General features: G+C 42.2%; 2 protein-coding genes across 4 annotated transcripts in view; one reads left to right on the top strand and one right to left on the bottom strand.

Annotated features, from left to right (window-relative positions):
• LOC136827986 (uncharacterized) overlaps nt 1–16755 on the top strand; it is a 168548-nt gene extending 151793 nt beyond the window's left edge. The window contains exon 6 of the mRNA XM_067085606.1: nt 6629–16755. Within this exon, the coding sequence (XP_066941707.1) occupies nt 6629–7183 (555 nt within the window). The 3' untranslated portion in view covers nt 7184–16755. The remainder of the gene's footprint in view (nt 1–6628) is intronic.
• Nucleotides 1–24940, bottom strand: part of LOC136827984 (histone H4 transcription factor-like) — a 204569-nt gene that overhangs the window by 44416 nt on the left and 135213 nt on the right. For 2 of the 3 annotated variants that reach the window (XM_067085597.1, XM_067085598.1), the window contains exon 11: nt 18939–24685. In XM_067085597.1, the coding sequence (XP_066941698.1) occupies nt 24587–24685 (99 nt within the window). In that variant the 3' untranslated portion in view covers nt 18939–24586. Of the gene's footprint in view, nt 1–18938; nt 24686–24940 lie in introns of those variants that run through there. The other variant, XM_067085599.1, reaches the window with a different exon arrangement.

Raw genomic sequence — 24940 nt, 5'->3', positions numbered from 1 at the left:
AGCTTGTGGTTGCTCTCCGTAGCGAACAGATCCACTTGGAGTCCCGGAATCCGGCGGCGAATCCAATTGAATGACTCTTCATCCAGAGACCACTCCGACTCCAACGGAGTGGTTCTTGACAGGGAATCCGCCACCACGTTCCGCACCCCCGCTAGGTGGGTGGCTGACAGATGCCAACCGTGTTTGTTCGCCAGGGAGAAGATAGCTACCATCACCTGGTTTACGCGACCAGACTTGGAGCCGCCCCTGTTGATGCAATGAACCACCACAGCGCTGTCAAACACCAGCCTGATGTGAATGTGGTTGGCTGGGCGGAGCTTTTTTAGGGTTAGAAACACCGCCATAGCTTCTAAGGTGTTTATATGGAACTGTTGGAACATTGTGGACCATGTCCCCTGTACTTTTGTTTTGGTGAATACCCTCCCAGCCGCTTAATGAAGCGTCTGTGTGAATCACCAGCGCTGGAGGAGGGAATTGAAGCGGGACTGACTTCGACAGGCCACTGACTGTGGACCATGGCCGTAGTCTCGCCTTCAAAATCCGTGGGATAGAAGAGACTCTGTCTCTGAGCCTGACGTTGGCTCGTCTCCGCCACACTCTGTTTATGTCTTTTAACTTCGCTTTTAAGAGCAGGTCCGTCACTGAGGCAAATTGAAGGGAGCCGAGGATCCTCTCTTTTGGACCGGCGGGATGCTGCTTTGTCCTTCAAGAACCTTCTGGTAAGGGAGGCAATCTCTTTCCGCTTGGGCGGCGGAAGGGATAGTCTGTATGAAGACAGGTCCCACTGGAGGCCCAGCCACTGAAACCAGGACTCCGGAGTCAAGCGGGACTTCTCCCTGTTCAGCTGGAACCCTAACGATTCCAGGAACTTGATGACTATGGCCGTGGCCTTCCGGCACTCTTGAACTGTTGGAGCCCAGATTATCCAATCGTCCAGGTGCGCTGCTAGGGAGATGCCCGGGACCGAGCTGTTGAACTACTGTCTCCGCCAGCTTTTAAATATCCTGGGGCTATATTGAGTCCGAAAGGCATAACTTTGAAGGAGTAGGCTTGTCTCCCTAGCCTGAAGCCTAGGTAGGGAGAGAAGTTCCGCGCAGTCGGGACGTGATAGTAAGCGTCTGAAAGATTGATAGAGGTGGTGACGGCTCCACGCGGCAGTAGAGTCCGTACTTGAGCCACCGTAAGCATGCGAAACTTGTCGCATTTTATATAGAGATTTAGACGCGACAGATCTAGGATCACTCTTTGCTGATCGGAACCTTTCTTTGGGACAGTGAACAACCTGCCTTGGATCTTGAGGTGCCTTACTTTCTTTATTGCTCTCTTGTTGAGCAGTTCCGTCACATAGTCTTCCAGGACTATGGAGGAGGGTTGGTAGAACCTGATCGGAGGAGGGGGATCTTTGATCCAGCTCCAACCCAGACCCTTGGATACAATGCTGTGTGCCCAAGGACTGAAGGACCACTGGTCTCTGAACCAGTAAAGCCGACCACCTACCTGACTGATCTCAGTGGGAGGAAGTAGTTTGTTTCCTCTACCACGGCCAACTTTTCCCTTGGAGGCAGAGCTAGGCTTACCTCTGTATGGGGCTCGACCTCTGCCCCCCCTTGCGCTCCTATTGAGGCCGTGAAAGACCCCCAGCCCTCATAGGTAGAATTGTACGCCGGGGAGGAGACGTACGAGGGTGCAGCAAGAGATTGGGCTGGTTGGACCAGAACAAATTGTTGGGGTTGAGCCTTGGAGGTGGAGGATTGGCCCACTGCCGATACTGGGACTGCCTGAACGACTGTTTGGTGAAGAGGTCGTTTATGGCAACGAAAGCATTTCCCAGACTTAGACTGGGAGGTACCAGACTCTGGGGTTTTCCGCTTGTAGGCGGAGATGCCCCAACGAGAACGAAGGCTTTGGTTAGCTGTGGTAGCTTCGCCCAGAACACTTTCTATCTCAGCCTCTGGGAACAGGTTCGCCCCCCAGATAGAACTTTTCATGAGCTTGTTAGGCTCATGACGTATGGTGGCATCCACGAAAATGAACTTGCGGCACTCCAACCTTGCCACCATAAAGTCATACAGGTCTGACTGAAACCCTGCTAACAGGGGTTTAACCAGAACCTGAAACAGGCGTTCCTCTGCGAAGGAGACGGCGGTTGCTTCTGTTATGCACAGGGAGCTCAAGGACCGGCCTAACCGAGACCGAGCATCAAACTCAGTCTTGAGCAAAGCTTCCGGGATCTTGGGAAGCTGCTCGCTAAATTGGGAAGACGCACAGTCAGTGTCCAATTTACCTACTGTAAAAGTGGACGGAGCGTCATTCCAGAACTCGTCACCTCCCGGGAATACCAGGGATGTGGAGTCTGTCTCCCTTAGCTGAGGCAAGGGTTTGCCATCAAAGCAAGCCTGGGCCATTGCTAGCGCGACCATGTTAAGGCAGGGAGTGGGTAATTTATCCCCCAAGGAGAACATGGTGTAATTCCCCTTGAAAGGTGTCAATTTAGTGTTGTCAGCCTGCCACTCCGTAAGAGTGCGCAGGAGGGCAGATTGTGCTTGGTCTCTTGGGAAGATCACTGTCTCCCTAGGGACCTTATCCGAGTGTACCCAGGCTTCCTCCGTCAGCCTAACGAAGCCTGGGTAAGGGGGCAGGAGATCAGGAGGGAAAAACTCTTAACTCCTCCAGGCGTCTCGTGCCAAGACCTTCGATTGTGAAGGTGTCTTCGTGCCGAATGGCACGAAGAGCAAAGCGCCACGGGTTCCCTACAGCGAAGGGAGGGAGGTCAGCCGTATCAGGGATCTTTTACTGTGGATCGGCTCCGCTGGAGTGAGCCATACCCACCAGTAGAGAGTCGTGGCTGTGAAGCTTCTCCGCTATTTTGGAGAGCTTCGCGTCAACCTCCACCAAGAACCTCTCGAGCAAGGAATTAGCAAAGGCCTCAGGGTCAAAGGCAGGCTGGCGAGGAGAGCTTGGTTTAGATGCTCTCTTACTCACGCCAATGCCCGAGGTTCCTAGTTTGCTCCCGGAGGCCACAGGTACTGCGACCTTGGCCTTCGACGGGGGGAAAGGAGATGCTTTCCGAGAAGACGAGGACTTATAGCCCTTCGCCTTCCATGAAGTCTTCAGCTTCAACTTGGGAACAGCTGATGGAGCCCTGTCCCAAGAAGATGGAAGACTTCTGAAAACCTGAAAAGGAAGAAGCAGATGACGATGGGGAATCAAAAGGGCGCCCGCCCCGTAGCCTCACTTACCTCTCTCTACCTACCTCTTGGTCCGGCTCCGTGTTCATAGGTTCCAGGTCCAAATCTAAGGCGGCGACGTCCTCTGAAACTCCTTCAGCGTACAAAGGTCTTCTTGGGGTGGCTGGGTGGCGAGTTGTATCTGCCGGATGATTGGGGCAGCCAATTCCGCCGGGACAGCAGCAGCCACCCGGGCGGCGGGGTAGAGCAAGTCCTGCAAGTTGGCGTCGAGGACGTAAGGACTCCCCGACAGCACGTTCCTTCCAAACCCAGCCACCCAGGCGCGGAGGGACTCGGGGCCTCCTTCTTAGAGGACTCGACAGCCTGAGGGAGAGAAGGAAGTCACAAATAATACATTGTAGCATAAGGATATGAACTACAATATAAGCATATATCAGACTGGGAAAAACGTGAGTGACGAAAGGCGAGAGCTTACCGATTCGTCCTGGACAGTGTTGACCAGGGCGAAGCAAACCTCACAGCCGTCAGGATGCCAAACAATAAGTTCATCCAACCGGACCGCACAACCAGCGTGGGTCCGGCACACCACATGTCCGTAGGGTTGATGGAGGGTGGCGGTGCATCCTGGCTCCTCACAACGTACAGTCTGTAAGTGTAAAGAGTACATGAACCTACCACTCTAAGAAACTTAAACTAGGCAGGCGTGGGAATTTCAATCTACCACCGGAGTACTCCGGAGGGAAGAAAACCCCCGTCAAAGATAGGGGCCTACTAGGTTCTCCAACCACTGGAATACTCCGGTGGAGCGAGAGAACTGAGTCAACTGGGTCCTACCACAAGGGATGCCGGAATAAAAACAGCGGAACCCGAGGGCAGGATACCGGACTCAGAACAAGTTAATGACTAATGGCGGAGTGAGCAGCTCGCTCCGCTAGTGGATATGCATACATAAAATACAAGAGATGGTAACGAACTGGTAATAAACAAATACATCACACCTTCCGGAGTCTGGAGACACCCCCTCCGGAAATCCCCAACCCCTACCGCTAGAAAACAGAAGGAGGGTGAGGCAACCAACCACGCGAGGCCACAAGGGCCGGAGAAAGTGCCAGTCAACCCAACTAAAGTAATCTCGAACGTCATGAATCAGGGAGAGGATGATGAGGGAAACCCAAGAATGTTTGAAACTCGCTCGAGAGCAAGTTAACGAAACAATGAGCCAAGCACATTGCGACCTGGGAGAGAACGAATCCCTCCACCAGGGAAAATCCCCACACTTGGAGAAAACGTCGGTAGACGGCACCCACACGAGAGGCAAGAGCTTGTTAGGGCTATAGGAGGGAGGGGGGAAGGGTTGGTGGGGTAGGGAAGAGGGTAGGCCCGAACCAGTGAAAACAGGAGACTGGGGAAGATACTTCACCCGCTCAACTGCAGTCACACACCGTGCCTACCTCAGGGGAAAGCGACCTAAGGACTCGCCAGCCTGCACCTAGTCATAGCCTAGGCTAACAGGTTGAGAGAAGGAAAGGGAGGGGGAGGAAAAAACGGGGAGAGAAATTTCCGAGCCAGCAACCAACCAGAGTCGAACGTAAGAGATGGATGCCGTGACAGCAAAGAGGAGACACACCATCGAAAGTTTAACCCTTCTGAGAGAAGAAGACAATGGGGCTCACTCTACCACTCAAACAACGGCTCGTGGAAGGAACGACAACAGAAACTCCCTCAACCTGAAGAATCCTACCCTACTAGGTACCTAACCTAACTGGGGAGAGCGGGAGACCCAGGAAGCAATACTAGCCTAACATAAACATAGGGTATGATAAGGCTAATAACTAGGACCAGATAAATCACCATCACAAATAAAATAAAATACACATAAACCATGAACACTTGTGTTCGTGCAAGGCACATAGCCTAGCCGAGAGGAGCGACAGGGCATTACTGAGGCTCCTCCGTACATAAATAGGGCAATAAACAATAACACCAGCACGACAATAAAATAATAAAGCGGCTAATACTGTCAATGGGAACACACCTTGGCGGAGGAGCCCAAGCGGGAGATGACGGGAACCCTAATGAAGGGGCCCGACAAGTGGATCAAAATAATTATAGAGAAACACCGCTACAACCTGCCCAGGAAACACCACCAGGGTGGAACCCAGGGGGAATAATAATAAGAATATAACGACAAGGAGAAAACCCAAACAGAACAAGCTGGATGGGCAAATCTCGCGGTCGGCATGGCCGGCTGGGGGACGCCACGGCGTCATAACAACAATCGCACAAAACTTGAAAATAATGATTGAACCAGCCAAACTTATCATAAAAACCCCACAAGGAGATGGTACTTAACTTGGTGACAGAAAAGCTGCTCGAAGACATGCTGGGAAATCCAAAAACAGCCCAAAAACACGAGCACAAAAAATTTGAACGGTGAAAATCTCACGTGCTAGAAATGGAATGGCGTAGGTGGCGCTGGAGTCGCCGCTTGGCGGGCGGGTGAGCGTAGGGGCTGGAACGGCTCTCTACTCTTCCTGGGGGATTTTGACATGGGGATGTCTGTCGAGTGTGGCTCTGTGGTTGTGATTCCTTCACTCACCCTTGGTTATACCGACGTCTTCCATATGGAAGTCGATCGATCTGGGGGTAGTAACTCCAGCATTCCTGAAAGCATTTTTCTCTGGTATGCTTAGCAATATTTATACCTAGAAATTCGTGTTAGTATGGAATTTCACCGGGTGACATGGGGCCGAGCTCAGAAATATTTTTTTTTTCATATGTAGCTATGTAGTTTCATAAAATTCAAGGTACTGTATGTGGAAGCACTAAGAAAAATGCAATTGGATGTGCCTTTTGTTTTACCACTACAGTGTTATATATTTATTTTAATGCTGTTTGAATTTTCCTTGCTTTTAATTTGCCTTGTTTAAATTCAATTTTTTCCAGAACTTTACAAAATTGTTCTTTGCTTCATTTAAATTCTGTATTTTTCATACCTACTGTTAAGTCGATTTTTGGATCTCATGGTGGATTAAGTGACAGCCTTTAAAAATGGTAGCTTGAGGGAATAAGCCCTCTTGTCTCAAGTTAGGAAAACTGGCATTATTTATTTAAATAAATGACATGTTTGTAGGCTTACAAAATTATCATAATAATAGAAATTGATGGTGATGGTTTATAAACAGTAAATGTCATGGAGAAAGTATATATGCCCAAAACTACTCATTTCATGATTCATCTTGAAATAAATATTAATATTTGATATTGTACTGGATAATGACATATGGCTGCAGTGCTTTCACCCAAAACAACAGCCCAAGTCACTTACTATATTTGTTGGAGCATAGCCTAGAAGTGTGATGCAATAGCCTATAGAAGTTAAACTACTTGATAATAATATGTGAAATATTAATATCAATTTGCTCTCATTTTTTTTATAGCTGGACGATGTACTGAGTATCCTGGATGGATCAACCAAGAGAATTTTCATGGAAGTCAACATCAAAAAAAGAGTAGAATCAAGATTCATTGTTTGCCTCATTAACAAGGGTCAATATGCAGAGAATTTTTTCCACCTCTGTCTTGGGGACTTTGGACCTTCTTATGCAGGGTCGAAACTGCTGGATGTCTTATACAAGGGGACAAACCTTGAGCAGATTCAATCTGGAGATTACAGTGAAAACAACGGAACAGGAGGGAAGGCAGTTGTGCCAGATGTCGACTGGTGTCAGGAGAAAGCCAAACTGATGTATAAAGGCCACAGTGTTGTAACAGGTTTAGTAGCAGGAATTTCCAACTCTGAAGCCACAGTTTCTAAATTTTCAGTTTTCACTGGAAATGATCCTACTACTACAGTTAGATACCCCTTTGGAATAGTGGAAGAAGGTATGAATGCCTTGATCAAAGCCATTTCAGAGTGTGCAGAGGGAAGCGAACTAAAAATCAAGAATTGTGGTTGTATTATACCTCTTTCAGATGGAACTAATAGTGACTAAGCCACTATTCTACTGTTATGGAAAGACTACTCAGTGATAGGCTGTAGTAGAATTTGAGCATCTCTGGTTAACACCCAGTAGGTAAGGGTACTGCTACACTTCACACCATTATTAAGATTCATTTCAGTATCCCTTTTAGGCCCAAAATGGAAAACTTCCCTCCTTTTAATTTTATCCAATGCCTTACCTTTTGTCCTGCCAAACTGTCAAAATACTTTTAGCCTTTAATTCAGTTTTAGTCTTCATGTAAGATTAGAAATGAATGCCAGTCATACGTGAATCGAGAAAGTATTCACTGATCTGGTTCATTCCCAAGTAGTGCCCTATTATTAAAATAATTTGTAATAGTATAAACTTCTAGAAAATGCTTACTTCTCTTCTTTCTGAACAACCTTAATCCCACTCTTCTTCTTTCTGAACAACCTTAATCCCATCATCCTAAGGCATTGGCCACGCGAGTACTTTTTCACAGAAGTTTTATTTGTGGCAGGTGTGTTTTATTTGTCAGTCCATCTAAATTTCAGTCTACTACTATTACTTCTACCCTCCACAGCCATACCATATGCTTTCTTAACCAGAGCATCCTCAATCCTGTGAACCACAGGACAATACCACCACATCCCACTTTCCCTGGCTTTGTTTTACCCTTCCTTTTTCTTATTTGTTCACTTTCAATTCTTTCCAGCTATGGCACAAAGGATCCATCTGAACAGTTACAGATCTGTCCTTTCCAGGGCTCATTCCTACTCTCTGCTCTGACCGCAATACTGCATGATAGCCACTGGTCTGATTTCTGTTTTGTAGACCTTGATCATAAGTCTGCTAGAAATCATCTTCTCAAGAATCACCCCTCAAACTTGTCTCCACTTAGCCTGAGCTGCTTTAATTCTCTACCACACCTCTAACTTGCATCCACCCTCTATATGACAGATCCCAAGTACCTGAAACTATTTGTTGGCTTTCATTCCTCACCAGGACTTGACCTTGCATGTAATTCATCACTTTCTTTATATTCAGGCACTCTTGCCAAGCCCTGTACCTCACTTGCTTCTGTTTCTGTTGTTACAACCAGGCCATCTGCATACAGCAGATCCCAAACCATGTTTACTCTCTCATGCTCACTCAGCATTTCACATGACTACGAAGAGGAATGGGCCTAAAGTTGAGCCGTGATGTAATTCAACCCTAACTTGAAAAGCATCTGTCTTCCCTTATTTTCTATATTCAGTTCTTGTTTCCTTATATCATGATGATGAGCCTCTCTGGAACTCATTTCTTTTTCAAACTCCAGGAAACCACTTCCCTAGGTACTCTGTCAAAAGTCTTTTCTAGGTCTACAAAACATTTTATAGCTTCTGTTGCCTTCCAAAATTTTTCCCTGAAATTTTCTTGCAATTGCAAGGGCACGTAATGTATGTTTCCCAAATATAAATCCAAACTGCATTTTATTGAGGATGAAAATTTTGCATAGTTTGTTGTTTATTCCTTCAAATACTTTGCAAGTGCATGTTCCACGAGCACTGTTCCTCTGTGATATCTAAATCCATAATGTCACCCATTTGCACACCATTTTGCTCTCCTAGTCAAAAGGCACTTTGTACCTTCCTCATCCAAAGCCCTCATCATTTCTGTTACTGCTCCTATTGTTCCATCTGCTTTGTTGCTCTTCATATTCTGAATGGCATCCTTTACTTCTGTCCTGCTGAGTTCCTCTGATGGGCCCAAGGTGGGCAGAATTTTGCCAAGCATTCTTGCAATCTTTACATCCTCATCATACATCAGTATGTTGCCATTTTTGTCTTATATATTTGTAATCCTCCATATCTTGTGCCCTCTCCCCAAGTCTTGCACATTTTATAAATTATTTGTTCTCCTTCTGGGACCTTAGTTTTTCGTAGAGTGGTCTGCTAGCTTCATTTCTTGACTGGGTCACAAACTTCTTTACCTAATTATCAGCATGCTTATACCTCTCTTATTGTTCCATCACCTAGGTTTTTTTCTGAAGCTTAACACAGTAATTTCTTTTTTTTTGTATTGTTCCAAGTACCTCTTTATTCCACCACCATGTTTCTTTCTCTAAGAATACCATCATCCTGCTAACTATAGTTGCTACTACTGGCAGTATGGTTTTCATTGCATGCCATTTCCCCCTCTGTCATCCTCATCTTCTTGTGTCCTCTTTGCCAAACTTCTTGTATGAACAAACAACCCAAATAACAGACTTACCCTTTGAACTCAAACTTCTCAATAAGAAATTTCTGGTAAAGAAGATTTGATTAAAACATAACAAAATTGGGTATAAATACATCATGTTCTTTATTTTTTGGAAATCAAAATGCAGAATGGGCATTGCAGTAAGTTTTTTTGTACCAAAATTTACTTGTAATTGATTCTTGTTCACAATGTAAATGTACACTGTGTTTTATACACAGTTCACAGCTAACCAATTGATTAATTTTCAATAAAACTAACCACACATTTACAGTATATCAGACAACTCAAATCCACAAAGTTCATTAGGAAAGGTTACTGAATAGCCAGATGGTTCCAGTGCCAGGTGATCAGACTTAACTCGTGTATCAATCAATTGGTAAGCAAATTCATGAACATGATAATATGCAAAGGTCCTGCAAAATGAACTGGAAGAGGGAAATGACAAATCTATGCAGGGTTTAGTTTCTTGACTTTTTTTTTTTTTTTTTTTTTTTTTTTTTTTCTTGGCAAAATACAAGATATTAGCTACTTGACTTTGGAACAAAATGTTAAATTTTAATTATCAGCTACTTTACTTTGGAACAAAATGTTAAACTTTAAGTATTTATAAGCAAAGAACATCTTGCATGTCGACTGTTTGCACATTTTACCCCTAACCAAATTATTACAAGAAAATTGCATACTTCTTGAAGTATTGTGTCAAATATTTCTTATAATAAAATGGTTGCTTTTCAGTAACAGAGTATTAACAAAGGGTTGACTGTCAACCTCTTTTTAGAAACATATATCAACTATCAAACAATTCAGAGAAAATGTAATTCATAACTAATTTTTAATAATGCATGCTTTTTTGGGAAGTGATCCACAAGTCAAAGTTTTGATTTAAAAGTTTATTCAGTACTTCTAGTGTTGCAAATTTTTAAAAGTTCCCCCACCTGTGTATTGTAATTTTTGTGCAGTTTATGTTCTAATGTTTGTGTCTATTTACAGTATTTTGTTCTGTTATTGTGGGTCTTTGTTCTTGGTTTTTTGTTCAAGTTTGTTACTACACACTGGAAAGGCCGTAGAACTTGAATAACAGTTATAGTAACCTGCTGGAGACTTTGGGAGAGAAAGGGTTACCCATTCCATCCATTCTTCCTGAGGTCACCCTGTCAGGTGGATGTATTCATCATGCTCTTCCCCATGTGCTTTACTACTAGGATGAGTAAACAGGATTTTACATTTCTTTTTGTTTGTGCCCTATGCATTGTGTGATTACCTTGTGTTATTTCTGTGTTAGTTTTATGTTATCTGGTCCTGTTTTTCTCTTCTGGTGGAGAACAAACAAGAACAATGCCATTTGGAGGGCCTTGAACAGCCTTCTAGCCATTTCATGTCTCCCATTTTGGCCAATCCAGATACAGCTTGTACCACTTATAGAGGAAGGAACTGCACTTGTTCCCTTCCTTGTGATGAATGTGTTTCTTCACCGTCACCCCTGTGCAAGAAGTGAAGGAAGTACAGACTTCCATGAAGCATCTCTTGCCACCAGATGTGATGCAGACTCCCTCCAGAACCTTCTTGCCTCCAGCTACTTTCCCTTGACATCAATGGTTCTCCTGCATTTTCTACCTTTCTGAATTCCTTGGCAGCATGTCAGTCTCTGTTGCTACTACATTCTTGATAGTTCCCCCTGTGAAGGTTATAACCTCTCAAGAGGCTCCATCAGGAGGGTTTTGCCTTCAATGCCACCAAGACCAATAAGTTGGAGTTGTTAGGCATGGCCACCATCCATGTAGTGTCATGGCTAGACCTTCGGCAGAATACTGTCACCACCCTCACTCTGAAGGAACTTTCTTCAGATATTTGGTTCTTAGTTAGGTTACTTGTATTAGGCAGCTAGGCCCATACCCATCTTACACGTTGTCACCAATTTGTGGGTAAACCTGGCTCCTCAATGGAAAGACTTCCTTCTTTCCCTGCTTTCTTGCCAGGGTTTGCACAAAGCAGCCTTTCACAACATAACCGCTCAGTCTTGGTGCTCTGGGGAAGGTTGATGCAGTTACAGAGATGCTGTGGGAGGATTCCTGAGATTCTCTTTTCTGCCATGCAGCTATGTTCAAACCACCTCAGGGATCAGTGCAATCTCCCCCCTCTGCTAAACCCTCCATTTCAGGTGTACAAAGAAAGCCTCCACCCCAGAAGGCCAGGCAAGAGCAGCAACCCTCTTCATCTAAAAAAGGCAGATAACCTGCAAGTCCTTTTGGCCCACTTTCCCTGGTGTTCCAAGAAGGATGGCCAAGGGGAGAAGAAAGGATGCAATTACTGATAATGGCAATCTCTCTCCTTCGCTGCCACTAACAGGGGTTGGCTGTTGCACATCGGGTGTGTGGGAGCAACATGGAGCAGGTACAGGCTCCCAATCAAAGACCATCACTCTCCTGTTGATGACTCCCATTCTGTTCCGGATGTACTCTATAGAGTTGCTGAAATCTTGACCCCTGTTGGCTCAAGTTGAAACAGTGATTCAAAAGGGTGCTGTCAAGATTGTTAATTGCTGATCTCTGGGTAATTGCAGCCATCTCTTTCTGGTAGAGAATACCTCTGGAGGTTGAAGACCAGTCACCAATACTGAGTACATCCATTAGACCTCGTCTGTAATGGAAACCACTCGCTCTCTGTTGAATTCCATCGGAGGAGGGACTTCGTGATCTCGATTGACCAAGTTACTTGCTTTCAGATCCCCATCCGTCAGGATTCAGGGAAGTTTCTCCAGTTTTTCTGCAGTGGAACAATGTTTCAATTGAAGGTTCTATGTTTCAGGCTGGCTACAGCTGCTTAGGTGTTCAGTCTGGTTTCTGCTTGGGCTCACTCGAAAGGGACTCTCCTAGTGCAGTACCTAGACGATTGGCTTATTCTCACCCCCTCCACGGAGCATCTCCTTCACGACAAGCAACGTTATCTAGTCTTGTGCCACAATCTAAGTGTAATTATTAACATTATTAACTGGTGAAATTTTGATCTTGTCTCCAAACAACAGATCAAGTACGTGGGCATGCACCTGGACAATATAGTAGCAAAGGCCATCCCAGCTATTTCCTCTCTGGCAGGAACAATCTGCTCAGCAGTGGCAAGTGATTTTGGGACGTCTCTGTCCAAGAAAAGCAAGTCCCACACAAAGTCAGCTAAATTCCCTTCACTGGCAACTAAAGTAGAGTAGGTCCTCCTCCAAAGACCCGCCTTGCCTTCTGGTTCCTCTTAACAGGGAAGTGAGGGAGAATCTAGTACGGTGGTTCAACAACTCCAACCTCCTTCAGGGAGTTCCTCAGAGTTCTCTCCCTCCAGAGATGCTCTTTTTCTTGCATGCATCGAAAAAAGGTTTGGTCATATACCTGGAGATGATTTCATTTCAGGGGTCTAGACCCAGAGCTTCCTGCATCTGCACACCAAGGTCATGGAGATGGAAGCTGCTTGGTTGGCATTGCAGGGTCATCAGCACAACCTGCAAGGGCACTTGATAGTAGTGTCAAAGAGTAATAACACCACCATACTAGCATACATCAACAAGCAAGGGTGATGGTGTTGCAGGGCCCTATGCATAGTCCTGCAAGTGCATGAGTATGCAGCTCTTCTAGCTGTCAAGCCAGGTATTTTCTCTAGAGAGGACTGTCCTGGTAGATAAACTGCATTATCATTGTCAAGCAGTGGGAATGGGATGGTCTTTGTATCCCATCCTAAAGTAGCAGATTAGTTGTTTTATATCTTAGGTTCCCCAATGATCATCTTATTTGCAGTGGTCTGTCAGGTTCCCCAATGATCAGCCTACTTGCAATGAGACTGAACATAGAGAACTTCCACTCTTTTGCTCCTAAGTCCAAGACCTGTGGGCAGCCTTGGAGGACACTTTTTCAGCATCCTTGGATCAACCGACCTGTTGTTTTGGGGGGGGGGGGTTTAATGCTGTCTGCACCTCACACAGTGCACCATAGGCATTACAAAAGGTTTTTTTTGCAGTTACCTCAGCCCTCAACTGCAACCTTTTAATTTCTTTTACTGTACTTCTGTTCATATCTTCCTTCTGTTTTACTTTTCACCTAATAATTGTTTCATAATGCAGCTGCAAGGTTTTTACTTGCAATTTCCCTTTCAGCACTGAATGACCTCATAGGTCCCAGGTGCTTGGCCTTTAGCCTAAATTTTATATTCTAACCAGTTGGGTCAGTCAGGATATGTACCTCTCTCTCTCTCTCTTCTTTGCTAGGTGATCAGTAAGGTGGTTATCATTCTGAGCCTTCAAATGACTCAGGTGGGTGAAAAAGCTCGTGCTTCTTGCTGCCTTTAATGCAGAAAATGGAGATAAACAAAGAATACGTCATCAATTCTGAAAGGAATATGACAGTTTGATGTAACTTAATTAAGCCATACTTATGAATGGGTTAGGTTCCAAAAAGCCATCGTTTGTTGGAAAAAAACGTATTTCAACATATCTCTAATATAGCCTAGCCTACACTGTTACTCAGTGCCATCTATACATATATGGTAGCCTAGTCTACACTATAAAGTATACTCTATACATATAGGGTATAGTAATTTATTACTATCAGCTAATTCTGGAGGTTCATGCAGATTGACTTTTGATAATTCAATACAAAGAAATTGAATAACAAACAAGAAGTAGTTTAGCCTACACTGTGGTATATCGTATACATATTGTATACGGGAGCCTAATCTACATTATACTCTACTCCATATTCACATAATATCGTATTATGCAAACATCAACATAGTGAATATGCATCTTTTCCATGGATCTTTTAAATAGTTATGCTTTGCTTCACTGATATTTTATTTAATACGACAAGGTTATTTTTTGTCACTGATATTTTATTTAATGGGACAAGGTTATTTTTTGTTATACGAAGTGTTTTTAAGTCGAAGTATAACTAAATACACCTCGTTGTGAAATTATTATTATTAATTATTATTATTATTATTTTTTTTTTTTTTTTCAACAGATGAAGTTGGCCGTTGGGGCCATGTTTCTTTTGTGTAAAAAATAGATTCCATTCGCTATTTTCTCTCGATTTCATCAGAGTACGAGCTTTACATATTTATCTTGTAGTGGCGTGAAAACAGCAGTAATGTGTTCTTTCATGCCCAGTAGTTTTGATTGAAATATGTTTCTCTCCAATTTTATTTAAGGTCAGGTTCATCCATGTTGCCGATGCACGATAATTTATAGTCATTAGCAGCTTGAACATTGTTTTCTCAGGTTCAGCTACAACTTGCAGCTTAAATTTAGCAGTATATTTCCTTGACCTTTTCTCCATAGCGAATAAGGGTATAATGTAAAAATATATCAGTCCTGTCCCACTTAACATCATTTGTAACATAACTGCGGTACAGTAATTGGTTACTACTATACAATGGCTGAAGTACAAGCAAAACTGCTGTTATTCGATTCAGTTGTTATTAGCACAACAGCAGTTTCTTGGTCGGTTGTTTATGGCTGTACGCATTTATGCAAGAGTGTAACGTTACTAACAATACTTTCATCATAAGGTCAGATAGAGAGATGGAGGAAAAGAAGTTGGCCTATTGTACTGTAGTTTCGTCTTTCTCGCTGCCTGATTGCCCACGCAAAATTAAATATTTTCTAAATATTGTCATATCAGTATTAATTGCTAATCCCTTCGCAAAATCGATTTACCGTAAGGCAAGTTTTCATAACTCAAGCACTGCCTGTATACCAAGGAAAGTGGGCCATCTTCAATGACTGATGTTGAAGAAGGGGTTACTCTCCAATAGGAACTTTATTCAGCAAATAGCCAATTTCCTTGTCTGTCTTTGCTGTGAAGCTCTATCACAGGCCTTAGGTGAGAGGTTTGGATCTCTCTCTACCTCAGTTGAGTTAGCTATGTTGGTGAGAAACTTGGAGCAGTTGTGCCTTCCTGTAATTGGATGTTTCCTTGGTCCATCACAGCCTTACAGCTGCCCCATTACAAGCCCTTGTCCCAGTCCTCTGATAGAGACCTAACCTTGAAAAAGGTTTTCATGTTGGCCTTGGCCTCAGCAGAGTCTGGGAACTACATTTTTTGTCTGATCTCATTTAGTACTCGGAGGAGTCTCTCTCTCTCTCTCTCTCATTCCTTTGTATTGGAATGATGACCTGATGAGAGCTACTTTCTCAGTCCCTTCCCTCAAGTCTTTGTTGTGGAGGCCTTGAAAAGACATTACTGCCCAGTCCGTGCCATTAAGTGCTATCTAAAAAGGACTCTCCTTAAGGCCAGAGTGTAGGAAGATTTTTGTTTGTCAGCAAGTTGGCATCGTCTGGGAAAGTTTACAATGTTAGTGGCAAGGGACCAGTTCCTTTTGTAAGAAATTTCTGCTTTATCACATCATAAGGGCTGGGGTCTGGCATACTCAGACCACCTTCACCTCATTCTATTTCAGAGATATCACCCACAGGTCCCTAGACATCTTATCCTTATGACCCATGGTGGCTGTTCATTATGGTATAATTAATGGGTCCCAGCCAGTCACCTTGCACTTCATTATTGCAAGTTCTTGTTTGGGAGTGAATAACAAATGGTTGTTCCTCTCCCATTTTCCCAAGTGCGTTTGGGCCATGTACTTGATGGAACTGAATGAGTTTTAAGGTAGGTAAACTGTCAGCACCTTTTCTAATAGGTTAGGATGCATTGCCCTGTCTCTCCTATAACAAGAGGAAGGACAGCTTAGGTAAAGCCTTTTCTGAACCCATCACTTATTATTAGTTAAAAAATGCTGTCTACAGACTGGCCATCTCATCAAGAGTTGTCTTTGTTGTCCAGATATATTGGCTTCTTATGGAGTTCCCTTTCTTTGGGAAACTCTGCCACAGGGCCCTATCCCTTTTGTCTCCTTGCACCACAGGGGTAGGAGGATGTTTCAATCTTTCATCCTGTGCTTGCAAGGCAACAATGGGTAGTTTTTCTCCTCATGAGCACTCACCATTTTTTAACCAGGGACAACCCCTACTTAAGGGGTAAATCTCCATATGTGAAAGGCAAGGAGCTTGTATCCCTGTAGGAACAGTTTTTAAAGTAACTTGTATTTTTTCTAGTTATGCAAACTGCAGCCTATCAGATACATTTTACCCACTTCATCCTTGCAGCCGAAGGAAGAATGGATGGCGTGCTTGAGAAAGTATGGTAACCCCCATCTCCAGGTTACCCTCACCCTCATTGTTATCTAAGTTCTATAGCCATTCCAACATGTGCAGAAGGATACTCAGTATATAAAGGGCTTTGTTTTGTACACTGTAACTAGGAAAAATATAAATTACTAAATAATAATGTTATTTTTGCTTTTAATTTGAATAGATTTCTGTCCAAGTTTTTTTTTTTTTTTCCTCAAAATAACAGCAATACCATAAATTGCTAAACTTGCCTCTGCCAAGCAGTCGAGCTTGGAAAGGCATGGTAGTCGGGTTTGGGCTTTTCAGTTACAATTCCTGGAAAAATAAAAATGGTGAAACGTGCTCTAGTAAAAACAGCACACACACACCAAACCGATAATGGGAGATAATTAAATATACTAGAGATAGAATTACTTCCCCAAAGCACATATCTTCCATAATTTTTCTCGGCTCATATCAGCAAAGACAATGCTTTACAGGGACACATCTTTAAAAAAAAACACTTAACCCTTAAACGCCAACTGGACGTATCATAAGTCAACTAAAATTGTCTTGTCGTGTGACAAGTTCACGTACCGTACGTCAACTACAAAAAATTTCAACCTTTGGTCAACTTTGACTCGACGGAAATGGTTGAAAAACGCAATTGTAAGCTAAAACTCTTACATTATAGTAATATTCAATCATTTACCTTCATTTTGCAACAAATTGGAAGTCTCTAGCACAATATTTCGATTTATGATGAATTTTTGAAAAAAAAAAAAATTTTTTCCTTGCGTCCATACGTTAACTCCTCGCCGAAAATTTCAGAAATTCTTTCGTCATTTTGTCGTAATTCTTGCACCGTTTTATATTAGCCGTTACATAAAGTTTTATATATGAAAATGTGTGCAATTTCATGTAAAATACAACAAAAAATAACTCATGGTTGTAGCTTTTATCAGTTTTGAAATATTTTCATATAAATCACGATGTGCCAAAATTTCAACCTTTGGTCAACTCTGACTCGACCGAAAAGGATGAAAAACGCAATTGTAAGCTAAAACTCTTGCGTTCTAGTAATATTCAATCATTTACCTTCATTTTGCAACAAATTGGAAGTCTCTAGCACAATATTTCGAGGTGAATTTAAAAAAAAAACTTTTTGCGTACGTCCGCACGGTAACTCAGCCGAAAATCTTGGAAATTCTTTCATCACTTTGTCGTAATGTTTGCACCATTTTTCTGATAGCCGTTACATAAAGCTTTATATATGAAAATGTGCGCAATTTCATGTAGAATACAACAAAAAATAACTCGGTTGTAGCTTTTATCAGGTTTGAAATATTTTCATAAAAATCACTATAAATAGAAAAAATTCGACCTTCGGTCAACTTCTCTACCGAAATGGTCAAAAACTGCAATTGTAAGCTAAAACACTTACAGTCTAGTAATATTCAATCAATTACCTTCATTTTGCAACAAACAGGAAGTCTCTAGCACAATATTTCGATTTATGGTGAATTTTTGAAAAAAAAAAAAATTTTTTACGTCCCCTCGTTACGAATTCATGCGTCTTTTTGTGATAATATTTTCTTTGTGTTGCTTTGATCGTTTTACAATTTGTTATATACCAAATCATTGCAATTTAGTGTACAATACAAAGAAAAAAAAATAACTCATTAGCTTTAACCAATTTGCTCACAGCGCGATTTGTATACAATTATATATGAACATTTTTTTTTTGCACTCACATATTTCAATATTTATATATGATGATGATGATATTTTTTTTCATTTCTGATGATTGCATACTAAACTTCAGGCAATGACTAAAAAAGGAGCCAAAAAATGAACTCCTAATCTTAAACACTAAGTGTACTGTGATTTTTTGAAAAAAACTTTTTTTCCGCTTCGGCGCTAACTCCCTAACGCCGCTGGCATACGGCAGACACTTTTGTAAATAGAGGCTCGGCGTTTAAGGGTTAAGTTAGTAGATCTCCTGTAAATATGCTATTTTGCTTGTATGGCAGTCCACAGGATTGCACTTCCACTCATTCATATGCTGATCCTAAGTATTTGGTTAAAATTGGGGGAATATGGAAGAAGAATAGTTTCAAAGGGAAAAGACCAAAATGAAAAAGATGAAAGAAACTGAGATTTGGCGTAAGGGATGCTGCAAAGACATTGCATTGTATACAGATATAAGCAGCTGTAATCTCTCAAGTTAGGTGAGATGACACCCAAAGTTCATAATGTCATTGTGGAAAGAAATCCTTCCTGAAATTATTCTCTTTGGTGCTGGAAGCAATCATAGCTGAGATACATTATTTGACTAAGAAAAAATCCTCATCTTCCATGCAAAGTAACTGTATTCACAATAGGATTACAAAACCATACTGTCAAAGGTAAATTTATTGAGCCATATATCAACAAGAGTTCAATCTATTTTAACATAAATATTCTCAAGAACTCTGGAAAAAAAAAAATGTGTGTTTGGTGACAGCAGATACAAGTTCAGTATTTTCAATCCAGCAAGATGAATGATTTTGAAGGTGCATAGGCCACCAGCATCTTTATTACAGTAAATTTATTACAGTAATCCTATGAACTCTTTAAGTCGACTTAATTCTCACACTGTCAGTAAAAAGGAGTTATGAAATTGAAATAAAATAAAACCACTATTTAAGGGAAGGAAATTCACGAGTTGAATGGGACAGATGCACTCTTTCATCTTAAAACAGTTTTATTTTGATTAAAGCCTACTCTAACATGCTGCTTAAAGAAGTTTTACCAAATGCTGTCCAGTTCTAGAACTGGCAGTTGTATGGTCAACTTAACATGACAAAGGTGAACAGCTACCAATAATCTTCATTGAAAATTTTGTGATTTATTTCCATAATGATGAAAAAGGGAAAAAACTACAACCTGCAACTTCAAATAAAGAGTTCTGATTTCACGTTACAATCACCAGCAGCCTTTTAGTTGGGAAGGGGGAATTGCAAAGTAAATATGTGAACACTGGTGGCAGAGATGATGGCAAGAAAAAATGCAAACAATTCTATTTAGGAGGTAAGGTATAAAGGAGCTAGCACATAAATCCTCTGTTACAGCAACATTAAATATAAATTTTTGATGGAATGGCTGTGGGACAAGACAAAACACGAGTAGGCATCCTTGGTCAAGGATGAAATGGTTAAATAAAAGACAGAAGTCGGGCAAATAATTGAAAGGATAAAGATTCAAGTGAGGATGCAATGCATTACTATCTTTAAATATCTCTCCTTGTATTGTAATAATTTACTTATCTTTATTAACTTCATATTTTTTTTTTTTTTAATGACTCTAATTTCTGAATTCCCTATTACCTTCTGTTACTTCTTTCAAATGAACACCATAGTCTTTTGTAGCTTAAATTTCAACTCCATGGCCCCTGTGAGCTTGTGCCATATAAATAGAGTTCACCTTCTGAATAATAATAATTTAATCACCTTCTGAATAATAATAATTTAAAACTATCATAGGAAGGAAGGTAATCATATTTTTTGTCTTCCTCACTGCAATCAAGAAGAGAAAAGAAAAAAAAAAAAAGCAAGAATTTTGGATAAGGGGGTACAAAGCAGTCATGGAAGTACTGCTGTCAAATGGGATGCTAACAGATCTAAACTACCACATATGAATGAATACAGCTGGTTTTGATGATGATGGTACATAAAGTCTCGGATAATGAATTCTGGATGGGAAAAGCATTATTTGAAACTCAACTTACTTTATGATAAAATGTAGATGGCACCAAAGAAAAGATTGTAGTTATACTGGTCAAGGGCTTTCAAGCATTATAAGGCAATGTACAAATTTGTAGTGAGGGTTAGAACAAAAATTACCTTTATGTTTACGGCTTCATTACGTTAAAATCAGCCCTAATGTAAAGTGATGAATTATTATGGTGCATAAAAATTTCTCTACTATATTTTACATCTAACTAGTTGCTCCAAAATAACCTTAAAAATAGACAAAGTCCATAATTGTTCAGACTATAATACTTGTTTAACCAGATTACCCTTAGATATGAGGGTTTTCATTTAAATGTAAGAGGCTATTTACTAATTTTTTTCTTTAATTGGTAGCAAAGTTGTTGTTGCTAATGATGCTTTTAATAACCACACAGTAACAGAAACCCAGAAATACAATTATGGTCATAATCAGCAGAATGGTGATGCTGCTGCTGCTCTTCACACAATTATTCATAACCCTCAAATGCAATCAATTGGCAGCCAGCCTGAATGGATGACTACAAGATTATCACTGCTACAAGGTACAATAGTTTACCAGACAGCTAATACACTTGGCATTCATGTGGGTGACACAAGGGGATGATGATTATTAATTTTTTCATTTTTAAAGAAAATTCAAAATTTAGGTGGTTGAGATTTTGGACCATACAAAAGATGTTTCATTGTCAGTGAGCTGTATTCTCCACATACAGGGATTCACAGAATGTTCATTAAATACCCCTGAGTTAAATGTGTGTGAAGATTTGAAGACCTTGTAAGGGACCGCATGGCGGTCCTATGGGCACGTGCGTGTGAGTCAGCCATCGGACAAGAGACAAAACATCCCGCTTTCTCTCTCTCTCCAGTGCGTCAGCAGCAATAGCTCGAAGGAACGCAACTTCTACCATACAATATTCCTGTCTATTTCTCTGTAACCATTGTTCTCTAGATTCATGTACAATCACCACTACTTGCATTGCCATGCAAGCATTCCCATCATGTACTCATAATGTTCCACCGAATCTTCTCTATTGTTTGTTTGTGAAGACGCCAAACGTCTCGCCATTTCACATAGATTAATGAAAACAGTGCAGTAGCACAATATGTCTCTAATCTCATGCAAATGTCCATATGTGGAATTTCCTGGCTTTTCCATTGATATATGTTTTATCATTGTATGTTTATTATGTCTCACAATCGCCATCCGTTTGTCTGTCGTCAAGCACAGATGTTCAAAACATAATCTCTGTTTTGCCCTGTCTGTGTGTGTAGAAACTACATTGCGGCTCGCGCCAGCCAATAACAACTTCAAAGATTCTATTCATTCAGTAAGGAACCACCAATAAACTAGACGACACCCAGCCAGTATGTCACTCAATACCTTCTTACACTGGTGACCCCAGAGTGACTGGAAGGGGCCAATGGTAGACATCCAACCGACGATGATGACCCATGCGCCAACGAACCCTTCACCGCCTCCTCGACACAGCCTTCCGTCGTTCCCGAGCCTTCAGTAGATGTCCGACCCTCTGAGATGACCCACCCCACCACCGGATCCCTGGACGCCGCCTCCAGGAAGCCTGATGCTGCCCCCGAACTCATACCGAATGAGCTGACCAACGCAGGACCAGCCGACGTCATCCTTCAGCCTGCTGCCGTCCCCCTCGAACTGGCTACTGAATGAAGGATCAGCCAATGTCATCCTTCAGTCTGCTGCTTGTCCCCCGAGCTGGCTACTGAAGGATCAGCCAACATCCTCCTAGAGTTCCTGCTGGCTGGCGTCATCCTGACCAGCGTTGCCCTTCACCCTGCCGCCCACCCAAAGCCCAAGCCTTTCCACCCATTCGAATTGTCAGCAAGATGATTTCCACTACCGGGGGGGCGTTGCTTGGGGTAGAGAGTATTGTAAGGGACCGCATGGCGGTCCTATGGGCACACGTGCGTGTGAGTCATCCATCGGACAAAACAAGACAAAGCATCTGCTTTCTCTCTCTCCCTCCCGTGCGTCAGTGGCGATCGCTCAAAGGAACGCAACTTCTACCGTACAATATTCCTGTCTATTTCTCTCTAACCATTGTCGTCTTGATTCATGTACAATCACACTTGCATTGCCATGCAAGCATTCCCATCATGTACGCAATGTTCCACCGAATCTTCTGTTTCAAACTGTATGTATGTTTCTGTTTGTGAAGACACCAAACATCAAACATCTTGCCATTTCACATATATTGTGCTACTGTGTTGTTTTCATTAATCTGTCTCGAATCTCATGCAAATGTCCATACGTGGAATTTCCTGGCTTTTCCATTGATATATGTTTTATCATTGTACGTTTATTATGTCTCACAATCGCCATCTGTTTGTCTGTCGACAAGCACAGATGTCCGAAACATAATCTCCGTTTTGCCCTGTTTGTGTGTGTGTGTAGAAACTACATTGTGGCTCGTGCCAGCCAATAACAACTTTAAAGATTCTGTACATTCATTCAGTAAGGAACCACCAATAAACTAGATGACACCCAGCCAGTATATCACTCAATACCTTCCTTACACGAGTGACCGGAAGGGGCCAATGGTAGACGTCCAACCCACGATGACGACCCATGCACCAACGAACCCTTTGCCGCCTCCTTGACACAGCCTTCCATCGTTCCCGAGCCTTCAGTAGATGTCTGACCTTCCGAGATGACCCACCCCACCACCGGATCCCTGGACGCCTCCTCCAGGAAGCCTGACACTACCCCCGAACTCATACCAGATGAGCTGACCAACGCAGGACCAGCCGACGTCATCCTTCAGCCTGCTGCCGTCCCCTTCGAGCTGGTTACCGAAGGATCAGCCGATGTCATCCTTCAGCTTGCTGCCGTCCCGCTCGAGCTGGCTACTGAAGGATCAGCCGATGTCATCCTTCAGCCTGCTGCTGTACCCCCCAAGCTGGCTACCGAAGGATCAGCCAACATCATCCTTCAACCCACTGCTGTCCTCCTAGAGTTCCTGCTGGCTGGCATCACCTTGATCGGCATTGCCCTTCACCCTGATGCCCGCTCAAAGCCCAAGCCCTTCACGCCCATTCGAATTATAAGCAAGGCGATTTCTGCTATCGGGGCCTTGCTTGGTGGGGGAAGTATTGCAAGGGACAGCATGGCGGTCCTATGGGCACAGATGCGTGTGAGTCAGCCATCGAACAAAACAAGACAAAGCATCCCACTTTCTCTCTCTCCCTCTCATGCATCAGCGGCAATCGCTCGAAGGAACGCAACTTCTACCATACAATATTCCTGTCTATTTCTCTCTAACCATTGTTTTCTCGATTCATGTACAATCACCACTACTTGCATTCCCATCATGTACTCAAAATGTTCCACCAAATCTTCTGTATCAAACTGTATGTATGTTTCTGTTTGTGAAGACGCCAAACACCTCGCCATTTCACATATATTATGCTACTGCATTTGTATTCATTAATCTGTCTTGATTCTCGTGCAAGTGTCCATATGTGGAATTTCCTGGCCTTTCCGTTAATATATGTTCTATCATTGTATGTTTATTATGTCTCTCACAATCACCATCTGTTTGTCTGTCGACAAGCACAGATGTTCAAAAGAAAATCTCTGTTTTGCCTTGTCTGTGTGTAGAAACTACATTGTGGTTCGCACCAGCCAATAACAATTTCGAAGATAATGTACATTCATTCAGTAAGGAACCACCAATAAACTAGATGACACCCAGCCAGTATGTCACTCAATACCTTCCTTACAACCTAATTAAAAAGGTGTGCAAATTTAAAGGCCTAGTTTGAACTAACATCTCTCTTACCGTGAAGGACTTCAAAATCCCCAAGTAATAACAAAAAATTGACTAAATAAAATTTTAAAAACCTATTTTAAATTATTAAAAGTTAAAAAACCTTTTAAATGGACATTAATTGTTCCTTCAAACATTGATTTATTTTAAATGATTTATTTTAAACAAGGTTTTTACAATTTGTTTTGCTTGTTTGTTGTTCAGTTCTTATGCTGATATTATTTTTTCTTGTACTGTACCTATTTTGTAATTTTTCTATCAAGTCTAGGGAGTTGATATGCTACTGAAATAAAAGTGTTATGGTCCCATTACACCTTTAGTTAGGAGTTGATATGCTACTGAAATAAAAGTGTTATGGTCCCAGTACACCTTTAGTTTTGTTTACTGTAAAATAAATAAATGCAGTTTGTGACCAAACACAAAACAATAAAATGGACACAACCACTTACTCCAGTTCATTGCATTCTGTAATCTAATAATATTCTGAAGGCAAGATAATCTCCTGCGTAACGGAATCCTGAGGTGAGCTTGGAGGTTTGAGTAACACCTTCTCTGATTTGGAACTCATTTTCTGGAAAGGAAAACCATACGCTAAATATAATGTCTCCCAAGGTTTACACACACATTAAATCACATTTCTAGACTCTAATAGGGTTTGTCAACAGATCTGTTCTTCCAAGATAAGCAAAAATTTAAACAAGATAGTTTAAAAAATTTATGTGAGGTGGCAAGACCCCATGTGGAATGGATTTAAAGATACAGCAGTGAAGCTGGTGGCCCAAGGGACAGAGCAAACAACCTTGGTCACTGTCCATAGTGCGCTGCC

This window comes from Macrobrachium rosenbergii, chromosome 42 (assembly GCF_040412425.1).
Source record: "Macrobrachium rosenbergii isolate ZJJX-2024 chromosome 42, ASM4041242v1, whole genome shotgun sequence".
NCBI lineage: Eukaryota > Metazoa > Arthropoda > Malacostraca > Decapoda > Palaemonidae > Macrobrachium > Macrobrachium rosenbergii.
This window is presented reverse-complemented; position numbering and strand designations above follow the sequence as displayed.